General features: G+C 41.8%; 1 protein-coding gene across 1 annotated transcript in view; it reads left to right on the plus strand.

Annotated features, from left to right (window-relative positions):
* The window catches only part of Dera (deoxyribose-phosphate aldolase), a 77041-nt gene that overhangs the window by 23763 nt on the left and 37498 nt on the right, over positions 1–15780 (plus strand). The window contains exon 5 of the mRNA XM_036182715.1: positions 712–846. Within this exon, the coding sequence (XP_036038608.1) occupies positions 712–846 (135 nt within the window). The remainder of the gene's footprint in view (positions 1–711; positions 847–15780) is intronic.

The following is a 15780-nucleotide window of genomic DNA, read 5'->3' on the forward strand; positions in this document are numbered from 1 at the left end:
TGTGGCCCTTGGTTTGCACCATCACAGTACTTTAGCCGCTTGTTTACGTAACAGGGCAATATGTCAGGCCTACGATAGCAGAGTCCAGGAGCTTGTAGCCGTAGGAAAGGACAGCAGGCGTGGTTAGATCAGAGGTGGGATGAATGGGGGAAAGTTCTAGTTCTCAATGCCGTAGGTGTGTGTTCTTCCCTCTTTTATGCATTCTCAGCCCTTTCCTGTGGGGACAGCTGCTTTGTCTCCTGTCTGGCTTCTCCTTGGTCTCGGCTGTTAAGAGACATTGCGGGGACTCTGTCATATGATTTGGTTGCTCTAGTTCCAGTCATGGGGAAGTCAAGATCAGATCAGGGGCAATTGGGTAAGTCAGGGTAGCCATCTTGACTCAACCAGGGTCTGTCTTGTAAAGCCCTGCCTATGATGTTATTCCTGTCAGCTAACATACTTAGATGCTAGATACTAAGTGTGCCGTGCAAACATCTCTGCAGCAACTGAACTTCTGCTCTTCCAGAGAGGATCACGTCACCATTCCCCTAACGCGCATGTGCACTCACACTCTGCCCTGCGCGTTGTCTCATGTTGCATGTGTGATGATGGTAAAGGTCCCGTTCATGCTTTCCTCTCTAAACGCTGGACTTTGGGACTGACCAATTGAAATGTGTTTTCTTTCCCCCCTTTTGCTCCCCCTCCGTTTTCTTTCTTTTAAATCTCTCCCAGTGGCCACTGGCTTTCCAGCTGGACAGACTCATCTAAAGACACGCTTGGAAGAGATCAGACTGGCAGTCGAGGATGGAGCTACCGAAATCGACGTGGTCATTAACAGGGCCTTGGTGCTGACCGGCCGCTGGGAAGGTGGGTGCAGGTCCTTGATCCCAGGGAGCTCCAGCCCTTCCTGGTGGGTTATGTGGGGATCTAGAAGGGAGGCAGTGTGACTTGGGAATCAGGTTCCAGATCACAAGTCAAATGTCAGAGGAAACATGGCTAAGAGTGCTCTCTTGAGGCCCTTATAAGTCTAGGCCATTGCCTGTCTGCAGAAACTTGTTATGACCCTTTGTGTAATTACGTGCATAGTTATTCCGTACAGTAAAATCAGTTTAAAAGTTATTAATTTGCTTCTTTTGGGGGATAGTTACTTCTATTCTGTACTATTTGTTATTCAGTACATAAATCACTCCAGGCAAGCCTTCTAAGCAAAGTTTATTCGAGTATATTGGGGAAGGTCACCATTTTTACCTTAATCTTTGTGGACTTGGAGGATGTGCACTACTAATAAGCCTATTAATAGTGTATTTTCACTACCATGGGTGCTATTGCATATTCATCTTTAGGGTTAGTGTTTCATTGTCACACCAGGCTGAAATAAGATAATGTCATTCCAGTAACAGGATTCTGTTTTTACAACGAGGTATGAAATAATCAAATGGATTTTATCTATTCTTGTATATATCTTGTATCCTAAAGATGAGGACATTAATAATAACTGAAGTAACTATAGTACACTCTGAAAAAAATTACCATAAGCAAGTAACTTAGCTCACATTTTTAAATGAAACTAAATTAATACCAAGATAGTATATTGTTTCTTGGTAGATGTGCATATTAAATAAAACACATATTTTAAGTGTAGAGGATCAATGAGTCAGTGTTTATTTATTTTTTATTTATTTGTGTGTGTATGAGGATGTGTGTACATACCAGAGCTCGGCTGGAGATCAGAGGACAACTTTGGAGTCAGTTCTCTCCTTCCCCGTGTGTGCCCTGGGGATCAAACTCAGGTCACCAGGCATGGCTGTTGGCGTCTTTACCCCCTGAGCCATCTTGCCAGCCACCATGTGTCACTGTTAACTGAGATGTATCCATCTGATACCCGAGATGGCTTTCAGGTGGCACATACGGTGTGGACATGCCGGACAAAAGATGTTCCATATCCAAGGCCAGACAGAGTGGGATGCATGAGATGGCCATGTACAGCCAATGAATTGTTTATTTCTGGAATCTTCCATTTAGTAATTTCAGATTAAGTTGATCCCTGTTAACTGAGACTACAGATATTGAAACCAGGTCTGAGAAAGAAGACTGTTAGGTTTTCCTGTAAACCTTTGTCTGTCAACCCTAATTCCATTGTTCAGCTCTCGTGAACCATTTGTGCTTTGTTAGGAAGTGACAGAGATCCCGTCATTGGTTTAGTTACACAGTGCTCAGACAGAGTATTTAGAGTGTTATGCCAGAGACCTTGATCCATTCTTCTGGTACTGAAGCATGTGTGTCTACCACCACAGTAGGGACCCTCCATTGTCTAAGGTGGTCTCTAAAAGTTCAGCCTTCACACCTTCTCTTCAAAGGCAGGAAAGAAGGGCCTGCCTGCCCCATCTTAAAATCTCCACACCCTGTTAGTGTATCCTGTTGGCCTGACTGAATTGCTTACCTGGCCACCATCAGTGGCTGCAAGTCAAGCTGGAAAACATGGTTTTCAGCTTGGAGTGTTAGTTACGTTTCACGGTCTTTCCCATTTCTGCCCCCCCTCTCCTATCTGTACCTTCTTGACAGCTCAGAAACATCTTCTTCACTTGTGGCCCCTTTTGTATTGTTGTCTGTGTGTGCTTTGGGATTCTTAATCCTTCTTAAAAGTCATAGTTCATGTATATTCTTGTTCTTGTGTATTTGCTGAGCTACTGTGGTCACAGATTTCAGAAGTGTGGATATTGTAAATATGTGTCATAGTTTAAATAAATCTGGGAATATATGTCCTTTATGTCTTTTATAAGCAGGTGGAGACATAAATGTGCAGTTTATATTATAACTTGTGCTTCTGTCTCTCAAGTTCTACTAATTGAAAAATAAAATCCAATAGGAGATAAGTTTTGATGTAATTGGCTGTCCTTAACAGACTTAGGAATGGCTGTTTTTGAGATAATATTTTCCCCAAAGTAGGCATTTCCACAAAATATAATAACACATTTTCGTCCTAGACCATACTTTTCCATTAACTTTTTTTGAATGGTGTTAATAACCTCTTGACCCAAACCCAGTTGAAAAGGAACATTTAATGCTGGAACCCCCTTCTAAATAGAAGCCAGCCCCCACTGCAGTGCTTTGTCTTCATTTTGACTCTCAGCTTGATTACATGTCGTGTTATTCATGGCCCTGTTTCATACTAGATGTTTACTGAATCAGGAGTTTCACATTAATTTCGTGGTATGCACCAGTGGGAATGCCCAGTAGGCTGTTACATTTCTGTGCCTTGGGCCTTCTCCTGTGTTTTCCGTTTCGTAAATTACCCTGTGTATTAGCTGCTTTTCTCATGCTGTACCAAAATACCCAATAGCTGTCTGAGAGACAGTCCGTCATGGCAGAGAAATCACAACAAAATCTGAAGTTGTGATTCAGAGAGAGATGAATGCAATGTTCAGCTCACTTTCTCCTTTTAATTCAATCTGGGACCCCAGAGGAAGGCTCCTGCCACCTACATTCAGGGTGGTTCTTTTTTCCTCAGTAATCCAGGCTAGATGTTCTCTTACAGTTGTGCCCAGATGTTTCTTTCTAGAGTGATTCTAGATTCCAGCAAGTGGACAATAAAGATTAACTGTTACCCTTTGTAAAGCACAACAGAAATTGACCTAACCATTTAGAATGCCTCCTGACCACGTCTCATGATCTAGAAGCATATGGGTCCACCTTGGCTGCTCTCAGCTCTGTGAAGAGCAACACCATGACCGTGGAAACCCTTGTCAATGAAAACATTTAATTGGGATTTGCTTACAATTTGAGAAATTTAGTCTGTGGTCATCATGGCAGGGAGAATGGAGGCACGCAGGCAGACTTGGTGTTGCAGCAGTATCTGGAACCATCTGGAAGTATGGATCCAAAGACAGCAGAAAGAGAGAGCCACTGGCCCTGGCTTGGCTTCACAGCCAACCCCCAGTGACACACTTCCTCTAGCAAGGCCATACCTACCCCAATAGAGCTGCACCTCCTAATCCTTTCAAATAGTGCCACTTCGTTAGCATGCAGATCTAGGGGTCCATGGGGCGATTCTTGTTCAAGCCACCACACTCCCATTCTTATCCTTTGTTCCTTTTATTTTTTATCTTTATCAGTATTTTGCCTGCTTTTATGCATATGTGTCACAGGCATGCCTGGTGCCCAAGGAGGCCAGAGGCAGGCATCATATCATGGCTCTACCCCTGTAGAGAGCCAGGTTCCATTATATTGTCTGCCAGGTTGGCTACCAGACCTCTGAGCACCAGCGCCCTCATTTGCCTGGTGGTTATGTGTGTTCTCAGCTCCTGTCCACCTTCCTACTCAGCAGCATTTCCAGCGAAGCAGGGACTCAGAAGCAGTGAGTGCTCTTGAAATCAGGTAATCTAGCCACATGAGAAAGAAACGGATTAAAATAGCTACTGTTCCCTCGTAACAATTTAAAAAAGAAATCTTACTAGATTTAGTGCTCTCTTGATTACTCAGGGTGATTTTGTTGGTGGTTGTGTTATTGTGAGTGCGGTGATGGATTCCGGAAACACTGAAATCCCTGAGGTGATGCGTCCTACCTTGAGCAGCACTGACTGCTGGGGTCTCTACTCATACATCACTTTCTGTTCAGTCTTACCCTAGTCCTGGTAGCACGGTCCTTTTCTGTTAAGCCTTTTCCTGTCAGTCATGTTTCGCTCATCCACACTGAGCTGTCCTGACGTCCCTTCCCTGGCTCCTGCTCATGCTGACAAACATGGATTTGTCACCTAGGATAGAGTGATGAGGGCATTGTTGGCTGTTAGACTTGCCTGACAGACATTTCCCAAGTTTCTGATCCAGCTCCTTTCTGTTGTGGAATAGAATGTTTGTTTAATGATGTAAAGATGTGTTCCATTTGTTTCTGCTGCATTTGTTTAGCTATGTAAAGGACTGTTGCTGTTTCCCCTTGCCTGCCCAAGGCACTTGGTTGGTCTGGTCTAATAAAAAGCTGAACAGCCAATAGCTAGGCAAAGGTGGGATATGTAGGGTTGCTGAGCAGAGAGAAAAGGGGAGCCAGCCAGACTGCCAGCCCCAGCCCACCAGGGGGGCCTGCCAGCCAGACACCAAGGAAGTGGGAAAGCAGGATGGACAGTCTGTAGTTAATGTAAACAGGCCTCAGGGCAGCACACAGATGAATAGAAATAGGTTAATTTAAATTAAAGAAAAAAGCTAGCTAGAAACAAGCCTAAGCTAAGACTGAATATTCATAATTAATAAGTCTCTATGCCATGATTTGGGAGCTGGCTGGTGGTTCAAGAAAGCCTACTTCACCCTTCTCACACATTCCTGGACCAGTTCTGATACAGTCAGAACTGAAGTTTGGATGTGATGGAGTAAGAGGCTCCTGCCCTATGAGAATCTCTCAAGGCCTCTGGAATTCTTAGTGTCAGTAATATTCCTATACTATGGTTTATGTACTACAGTACACACACACACTAGTGTTGATGTTGACACTTAAATTGCATTGCATTTTTTGGAGAACTTTTCTGAAGAAAGCTTTTGCTACAAGGCCCTCATCATACATACACTCTATGAGCAGGCTTTGATAAATTACATGTCTTCCGTAGTTGATATACATAGGGGTGGTCTTGTTTCTGCTACCCAGATATACCTGATATATTTACCAGTGACATGGAGATATTCTCAAATTTGGACCTTGCTTAGCAGTCTACTTCTGTGAGCCTAGGACCAGAGCTCCCTTCTCTGGCCTTGGGGACCAAGTGTCCGTGGGGCATCTGTGTTCGTGGCTCTTAGGTGGTCCAGACACGGACATTTTCTGGTATTGTGTGTTCAGTGTAGCAGTTGGGGGTATTGTCTGTCTCCTGTGACCATGGCCTCATCATCGTCACCTTGTTGGTCTCCAAGCTTTGTTTGTAGCAGACACTTAGCAACTGTCTCGTTTCAGTGAGAGAGAATGGAATTCCAAGAGCAAGCCAGTGCGTCTTTCATTTTCTCACATGAGCTGGACCCTGAGTGTCTGAAATCTGGTCAATAATCAGCCTTTTGTTATTTACTTATTTTTTTAAGCACAAGAAAAATGGGAGACCCCCAAAAGAACTTATTTTTGTTTCCCTTTATAGAACTATTAATAATAATAGCTCATCAGAAAAGCTATTTCTAAATCTATAGATACTTTCTGGGAATGGAATCACATAATCCATAATCCAGTTCCTCTGTTCCCAGGTTGTTTATAACAGAGAGAGGCAAGAGACACTTGCAGCAGCTGGATGCTTTCATGGCTTTTGTTTTTAGGCTATGATTCTTTAACACTTCAATAGTATTGGCAAAAATGTGTGTGTTTTATTTCTTGTGGGTTATTTTATTGCAGGGTGATTTATATAGGCCATCTCTCTTTTACCATTACAAGTTTAATTAATTGCTCTGGCAGATGAAACCTCGTTCTTGAACATTCTATGACTTTTTTGGTATGGAAGGTTGCTGTACAATTTTCTATTAAGTGTTTAACTGTACATATAATTATCTTAAGCATTATTTTCAGGACATTCTTGTGCGGTGTTGAACATCTCTCTGGTACTCAAAAATAATTGCTTAGATATGTTCGCTAGCAATTATTTTTTAAACTGCCTTTGAATAGCAAGAAACAAAAGGAAATTGCTTCATGACTTGGGCAGAGTCATGGCATGGTATGTAAAGACTTGGAGTCTTACTTTATATGTGCAGGATAAACTAGCATGGTTTTCTACAGTTTAGAACTATGCTTTTCCAGAAAATGCTGTGGATTCCCAGCTGCTGTGAGATTGACAATAGAGAAGGAATTCTCTGGCTCCTGGTGATGGAGTGGTGGGGGCAGTATTGCAGAAATAGAGCCTGACATCGACTGAGGGAAAGGTTCATCCATGGTTAGGGAGTTAAGAGCAGGAAGCTGTGGTGAGCTGTTGCATGGTAGGGAGCCTGTAGACAGCAGTTATGTACTGCATCTCAAAAAGCTAAAAGGAAAAATTTTCAGTGTTTTCACTGTCAAGAATTGACAAATGTCAGAGGAGATAGATATATCTGCTTTGACATAAATATCAAACAAAACACACATGCATTGAAATATCTTGTGGTATCACATTAACTGGAACAATTTTTGTATTTTTATTTATCAGTTTAAAAAAATAGATGTAGGGGTTGGGGATTTAGCTCAGTGGTAGAGCGCTTGCCTAGCAAGCTTAAGGCCCTGGGTTCAGTCCTCAGCTCTGAAAAAAAAAAGAAAGAAAAAAAAAAAAAAAGAGAGACCACAATGCAGTCAGACTCTCTGCTTCCTGTCCACCCCACCCAAGCTGTGGATTCACACAGGCCTCCTGAGGAGACTGAGTTCTCTGATTGCTGTCATAGACACTCCGTCCACACAGCCTCACCTGGTTTCCAACCAGGAATGATGGGCAGAGGTTGGGCTCTGACTTCCACATCTAGTCAGCGTGGAGGTAGTGGGAGAGGCCCCAAGGGCAGGTTGGAGATGACTCCTGTGAGTTGTTGACAGTATGGATGAAGTACCTGCAGTGTGATAAATCCTGGGCTTCTGGCACACCCCCTTCAAAATCCTGAAAGCCTCATTGTAAGTCAAAACATTTATTATCAGATTTTCACATGACATCACTGCCAGCCACTCCACTGTCTGTGTTTTGTTAAGTTTTGCATTATTCTGACTAATCTGCAGCTGTGGTATTTGAATTCTGTTTTTATTTGTCAGTCATCTTTTATATTAGCCTTCCAAATTATTAGTTTCTGGTACGTGGCGAGAATTGTTCTTTTTTTTTCTCTTTAAATGAGGAATTCTCAGTTTTGTAATGTTTGGATTTTTAACAATGAACATACATTACTTGGAAGTGTGTGAACAGAAAAAAACAATAATAAAGACTCTAGGGGACAAAGTGATGAGGTAGGCAAAGTCCTTCCTGTTGGGACTCCACTGAAGGATTGTTTATCATAGTCCAAAATCTGGAACCTGAGGCTTCTAACAACAGGAAAATGACTGAATCCATTTTTCATCTGTGTGATGGAAGATTATATGCCCATTAACAATTGTGTCATAGACCGCTATGTAAAAACACAGAAAGAAAGCTGTAACATCAGGGTAAGCAGGTTATAAAATATGTTCCATATAAAACCATGTTTCAGAAACTTCCAGCACCATACACTGGTTGGTCACAAAAGCTCTCCCATAAGAAAAATACTTAGATTCTAAACAAATTATAAAAAATATCAAATTCAGTTTTAAGTTTTAGTTTTGAGTAATTTATTTAAACTTACAGGAAAATTACAAAAATAGTGTGCTGAACTGGTTTATGCATCACTCAGTTTCTCCTGTTATAAGATTCTGTTATTTATCTTTTTAGCTTTTTTGTTTTCCTTTTTTGCTTGTGTACGTACACACAGGTATGATATGTATATACATATATATGTATAGTTTTTATAAACTATTTGAGAGTAATTTATGTACCTGATGACTCATTACCCTTGAATACTTTACTGTGTATTCTTAAGAAATGAAGGCAAGATTACACCAAGCCAGAGTATTATGTCGTGTTCGACCATTAGATGAACAGACTTGGTTCAGATTTTTCAGGTGCCCAATGTCATCTTTACGAACCTTTTTTTTCTTCTTCGTTGGAATGGTCCCTGCCCTTTTCTTGTTTTTGAAGAGTACAGGCCTCTGTTATTAATGATTTGTCATCTGTATTTCAGGGCCTGTGGATATAGCTCAGTTGGCAAAGTGGTTGTCCAGCATGCATGAAGCCTAGGTTTGATCTCCAGTATCTCATGACACTAGAGTGGTGATGCACACATGCAGACCTAGCCCATGGGAGGTGGGGCAGGAGGATGGAGTTCAAGGTCATCCTCAACTATATAGCAATTTGGAGACCAGCTTGGTCTCCACAAAGAGCCCCAAGTTTGGATTGGTTTGGAGTTTTCGTCTGTTAGGTTCAAGTTATGTGTTTTGATGGGAATACATGCTGAAGTCTCTCCCTGTTCTTTGGGAGTCACAACTTGTTAATCTGTCCAGTTTTGGAGGACGTTACATCTTACCAGGCTAGAATGATTTCTGCCGAATTTCCCCAGCATACAATTAGTAAATATTTTTATTTTAATAGGTAGTTAATGTAGATTATGAATAGCTATCATTTCAGACTATGTTAATATCTCAGCTCTGATCCAACTTGTATCCAGAATTTCACCATCCGTTGGTAATTCTTCAGTTATTATTCCAATAGTTGTTGCCAAATGGCAATTCATAGTTATATCATTTCTTCTAAACTTACTGTCTGCCGCTTCCCTCCTTTCCTGCTCCAGTTTCCCTCGCCCTTCTCTTCTTCCTTTTGTAAGAACTCATAGATTTCTTTTATACTTGGCGGTAATCTTGTACTATCACTGACATTTTCATAATGCACACCCTCATACTTACTCATATCCACACACCCTTCTCCCCCGTAGGCCACTCCCCCATAGGCCACTCCCCCGTAGGCCACGCCCTCCCCCGTAGGCCACGCCCTCCCCGTAGGCCACGCCCTCCCCTTAGTTTCCCTCCGCTTCCTCCCCTCACAGTCTTCCTTCCCTTGTTAGGTCATAACCATTATTTTTGATTTGGCTCATAGGAGCTACTTCAAACCAGCTCCTGTGTCCTCTCAATATTCCCATCATTCTTTAGAACTTTTCTTTGTTATAAAAGATAATTCGGGCTTATTCGACTCTTTAAAGCCTTGACCCTATTTTCCAGGAGCTTTGATCCCTTTCATCGAGGAAACTAAGATCTGGATGCCGCATGCACTCACCGCTGTTAAGATGCTGTTGTGCTAGGTGCGCTCAGTGGTCAGATCTTGCAAATGCATGAGTGTAAGCGTAGACATAACATTCCTGAACACACATCTACAGGTGTGTCTCCATCTGTCTGCCTGCCTGCCTCTTCCTGTGTGTGTATGTATGTATGTATGTATGTATGTATGTGTGTATGTGTGTATATATGTATCTTAGAACTCTTGAATTCACAGATAATCTCTATTATGATCCAGAACCTCAGGTATTACCCTCACCCCCCCCCCCATATTTGTGTCCTTCTTTCATGTTACTGAGAAATCTTGTCCCCATAAGCTTTAATATAGTCACCTATTTGATAGTGTTCACCTGGTCAGTTCCATTGTACATAATATTCTTGAGACTCTTTGAACATCTCCCTGGCCCAGTACTGTTGACTGTACTCAGCAAATCCTACCCAGAGTTCCCAGCACTCACTGGTTAGAGTGCCCTTTACTTTCCATGGCAGACTGAGTCCATCCTCATTCCTCCAAGGTGTCCAACCCCACTGTGACTTACAGTTTCTTCCTGTCTCTGCTCTCAAGGCTTGGGGCGGCAGGGATGTGGGGGAGTGGGGGGTGGGGGAGGTTGAAAACACCTGTCCCTCTGCTGTCCTCAGAGATCTGCCCCAAGATGCTTTCTGAGTTGTCTTTCTAAGTCAGTGTCTCAATTCCAACAGCTTAAGCTTTTGGAGTAAACCAGAGCTTACTCCTCATTTTCCGTGTGCCTCTTATTAAAGGTGGATCTGAAAGAAGCACAGTTGTTGATTACTTTCACAAGCATCCGAATAATTGCTCATACATTTATTCTTGGAACTTGAAAAATGGCTGTGAAATGAAGGAAAGTGGAGCTTGGGAAGTTTGCTAACTTTGTCAAGTGACATAACTAATTAGCAGACACGGGCTCTGGAAAGTCCTGATAGAGACCGTGAGCACTGCAGTGCCTTGTTCTGCCAGAGGCCGCAGAAGAATTAAAACATTGTGTGTATGTGTGTGGACACATGCGAATGGGGGGGTGTACATGCATGCGTGTGTCACGTACATGTGGAGGCCAGAGGACAGCCCGAGGTATCATTCTTTGGTTGCCATCCACTTTATTTTTTGAGACAGGGTCTCTTTCTGGTGTTGGCTTACTGATTCGTCTAGGATAGTTGGACAGCCACCCTAGGGACCCTCTAGTCTTTACCAGTGCTAAGATGATTGTTGGCAAATGCTACCACATCTGGCTTGTTTTCTCTGTGTATTCTGGAACTTTCTTTAGACCTCAAAAATGTTAATATATGGAAGTATACAAAAATAATTATTTTATATTCTTGAATGACCTTTGAACTTTTCATACCCTGGAATGAAAGCCAGGATTTCAGTGCCCAACTGTAAGTGAATAATTTAAACTAGATGAGAGTTGTCCTCTTTTCAGAATCTAGGTTTTGATTACTTTGTCAAGTTCTTCCATTTGTTTCTGGAAAATGTGTTTCATTTGTAGTATCCACTTGTGTGTTGTTTGTGTGTGTTTGTGTGTGTGTACGTGTGTATGGGACTCTCTACTGGAAATATTTGAAGATGTATGATCTTTTATTGTTTTATTTTTATGTGTACGGGTATTTTACTTGCACATATGTCTGTGTATTATGTGCCTGCCTGGTACTCATGGCCGTCAGAAGAGAGCTTCAGATCCTCTGGAACTGGAATTATGTATGATTTTGAATCACCATGTGGGTTCTGGGACTCAAACCTGGGTCCTCTGCAAGAGCAATCAGTGCTCTTGACCACTGAGCCATCTTTCCAGCATGAGTAAGTACAACCTTAGTCAGAATCGGAAGACAAGTTATGGAATAGGGATAAGATTTTAGGATCAGGGCTGGAGAGATAGCTCAGAGGTTAAGAGCACTGACTGCTCTTCCAGAGGACCCGAGTTCAATTCCCAGCAACCACATGGTAGCTCACAACCATCTGTAATGGGATCTGACATCCTCTTCTGTATACATAACAAATAAATAAATAAATCTTAAAAAATAGATTTTAGGATCTCTGCACATTGCATCTTTCATGTCTGACATATGGCAGTAACTGTCAGCTGTCCTACAGGGGTGATTCACATGATCTATGGGAAACTCGGTGTTTGAAAGGAAGATGCTTTGAAAACTTAGCGTGTTTTTATTCTTTGAGTAATCATACCTCATGGCCGTCAGAAGAGAGATGTTGGCATCTTTTTATTTTATGTCGTCATTGGTAACATTGTCCACTCAGATAGTCCAGTAGCAGTACAGTAGACCTGTACCATATTTCTGTCATTTCCTCAGGGGTGGGGAATGGGGTGGGGGGGGGGGGGGGTGGGTAGAGATGAGGAGAGGGGTGTCACTTTCTTCTTGCTTCACTCATTTGTGTCCTGAGGAATCTGTTGAGTGTGGTAAGACATAATTTGAGTGTGGCTGGGTTATATTTCAGCCACCAAGTTCTTTGATTGGCATGTAGCCTAGTTTCCCAATGTCTGTCACTAACATCAAGGTGTGGCACATAAAGCTACTCGAACACTAATAGTGCTTCTTTGTGGTTTCGTTGGCTTGGGCTGTGATGAAGTGGTTGGTTTTTCTTGTGTGTAACGTTTGTAAATTCTCACTATGATTTCATAAATCTTGGGACAATTCTTAGTTTGTTTTAGCCTGTAAAGCTGTTTTTGCATCTCTGGAAATATATAGGAAAAATACAGGAAACTATTAGTAAAGAATAAATGCCTATGAATTGCTTCATTCTCTTGAAGCCACATGGATTATTTTATTGGATCTTCCAGAGATACATGAGCAAACTAGCCCCTTTAAGTAAATAGTCTAGAGAAATGGAGTAATTCTATCACACTCATACAACTCATAACTAACTAGCCCCTTTAAGTAAATAGTCTAGAGAAATGGAGTAGTTCTATCATCACACTCATACAACTCATAACTAACTAGCCCCTTTAAGTAATAGTCTAGAGAAATGGAGTAATTCTATCATCACACTTATACATAAATAACAGTAGCTGTGCTAGCTCTAGAGTCTTCTTTGTTCAGAGGATAAAAGAAAGATAATGGGACAGAGCGAAGTCTCCGTGGATAAAGGTCTGTTGCTCTGCATGATAACCAAGTTCAATTCCTGCCCACATGGTGGGTGAACCATTGTGGGGGTTGTCTTTTGACCCCCACCTGTACATAGGCATACTGTAGACAAAAGCCTAATAATTATACAAATAAAAGAAAAAATGATACATTGTAAACTTTCCCCAAGACTGTTTTCTCAGATTCTTTCAGATTGGAGTGGGAAAGAGGCAGGTTCAAGCTGTAACTGGCTTGCACACAGGATAGGAGTCTGAGCCGCAGACCTCATAGAACAAAGCAGCGCGTGATGGTACCTGTTAGTAATCCCATCTCTGGAAAGACAGAGACGTGCTGTAGATGAATTTTTAAAAAATATTTATTTATTATGTATGCAGTATTCTGCCTGCATGTTTGCCTGAACACCGGAAGAGAGAGATACCAGATCTCATTACAGATGGTTGTAATGTACAGAGCCACCATGTGGTTCCTGGGAATTGAACTCAGGACCTCTGGAAGATCAGCCAGTGCTCTTAACCTCTGAGCCACCTCTCCAGCCTCCACTGTAGACAATTTTTTTTTCTACTTTTTTAAAATTTATTATATTTGTGTTTTAATTTTACACCTCATTTTTAAGCAGTCTTATTAAATAAAAAACACTGAGCCAAATATAGGGGTGAAAGCCTTAGAGATCAGGGAAATAGGAATAGCCACCAGCTAACCTTACCTCACCACGATGCAGCTTCCAAAGTGAGCTACTTCCTGTCTACCCACGCCTTTCTATGCCTTGCTGTTCTGCCTTCTTGTTGGCTCTTAGCCCAGCTACCTCACTTCCTTGTCACTGCCTGTCTGTACAGACCTCCAGGTCTCTATGGTTGCTACTGGGATTAAAGGCATGTGTCACCACACTTGGCTTTCCATACTGTGGCCTTAAACATACAGAGACCCTGCTTGTCAAGTGATCAGATTAAGGGCGTGTGCTACCACTGCCCGACTTTTGTGTTTACTTAAAGTGGCTGGCTATTTCCTCTGATCTCCAGGCAAACTTTATGTATTAACATACAAATAAAATATTACCACATTTCAGCACAAATAAAATATCACCACATTTCCCCCTTTTTTGTATAATAAAAATTTAAAAAGTTATAACTAATATAAGAAAAACTATGTACAATAAGTACACTAACTATATACAATATATACAGGCAGCGTGCAGATACCTGGGGTTCGTCGGCCAGTCAGGCTGGGCACTCAGTGAACTGCATGTCCCATGGGAGGGAATAAGGCAAAGAGAGTAGCAAAGGGGGACCCCCAGTGTGCTCCACTACCCTGCTCGTGCACCGTGTGCACAAAAAATAGAATAAAACCAAGCTGTAAAGGTGTTTTGTCAGGAATGTATGACAGTGTGATGTCATGAAACTAGTAGAACAATGTGACAATTTGCACATTGAGAATGGAAGGGTACCAAGGCCCGGGTGACCCCTTCAGGACCCTTCCATTTGGGTGGGTACCAAGGCCCGGGTGACCCCTTCAGGACCCTTCCATTTGGGTTTTGAGTTAAAGAACATACCCTCCAAATGGTGAAGTTATAAAATACATTGAGTTTTCCTGGTTAATTTAGCTACAGGTAAATAAACCCTGTTTATTAAATATTATGTTCATTTAAAAAATGTAGTATTTTCTTTCCATAAACATGATCACAATCAATGGTTTAAAATTTTTTGTTCAAATCAGTTTACTTTAACAAAAGCTGTAATTAAATATTTTAATATTTTTCAAAGTTTTATCCATACAGTAGAGTTTCTGGTTCCTACAGGGAGTGGGTCAGGCTGTGGAGTAGGATTTCTTTTTTAGTAGACATTGCAAGTCGGAAACTCATTTTACCAAAATACTAAAATACTAAATTTCATAGTGATGTTTGAACTTTTTGAGGATTCACAACATGCCAGGCAATATGCAAAGTAACACACACACACACACACACACACACACACACACACACACACACCTTTAATTTCATAGTAACCCTATAAGGTATGTATTATACTCTAAGGACCACAATGGACAGAAATGTTGCCTGAGGTCCTGCTGGTTTTTCAGTCTGCCTCTCTCTGCCGTGAAGCCTGCTTTCAGGGTATTAACTTACTAGAGAATTTTAAGCTGGAAGTTAACTTTAGGTTAGCATTCTTGGCTTTTTAGACTGTAAGTCACCTTGCCTGTTGCTCTTCAAGAACAATGTTCTCTCTTTAGATTTAATACCAAGAAACATCCTTTCAACCTAGAGTGACTTTCCTGAGTTCTAAGGACATCAACTGGAGGAGGTTATGATTTAAGACCTTCCTGTACAGGTGTCATGGAGGGCACTTAGGGCAGATGGATTTCCCACAAGTCAGGTGAAATGGGCAGAGAGCTGGAGGTAGACATTGGTGTCACCTCAGACCTTCTGTGGGGACAACCTGGTGGTGGCAAGCCTTCAGTCTTACCTGGCACCTATGTGTAAAATAGCATCCCCTAAGACATACCACTTTGGTCCTCATGGGAGGATTTTCCATTTTTTTGAGTGTAGAGAGTCTGGCGGGCAGTATGATAGGCTGCTAAGCTAAAATCCCTACTATCATCGACAGAAGATTGTTAAATAGTTTTTCTCAAGACTTTGATACACATTGGTTTTGTTTACCAACTTTTTTTTGGAGCTGAGGATTGAACCCAGGGCCTTGCGCTTGCTAGGCGAGCGCTCCACCATTTTGGGTCTTTTACTAGTATTTTTGTTTCGTATATTTTATGTTTTTGTTTCTGTCTTGTTGCTCATCGGTCTCTGTTACCTTAGACCGCTTTCCTTAATTTATTTTGGTGTGTGTGTGTGTGTGTGTGTGTGTGTGTGTGTGTGTGTGTGTGTGTGTGTGTGTGTGTGTGTGTGT

The sequence above is a fragment of the Onychomys torridus genome, chromosome 3 (assembly GCF_903995425.1).
Source record: "Onychomys torridus chromosome 3, mOncTor1.1, whole genome shotgun sequence".
NCBI classification, from domain to species: domain Eukaryota; kingdom Metazoa; phylum Chordata; class Mammalia; order Rodentia; family Cricetidae; genus Onychomys; species Onychomys torridus.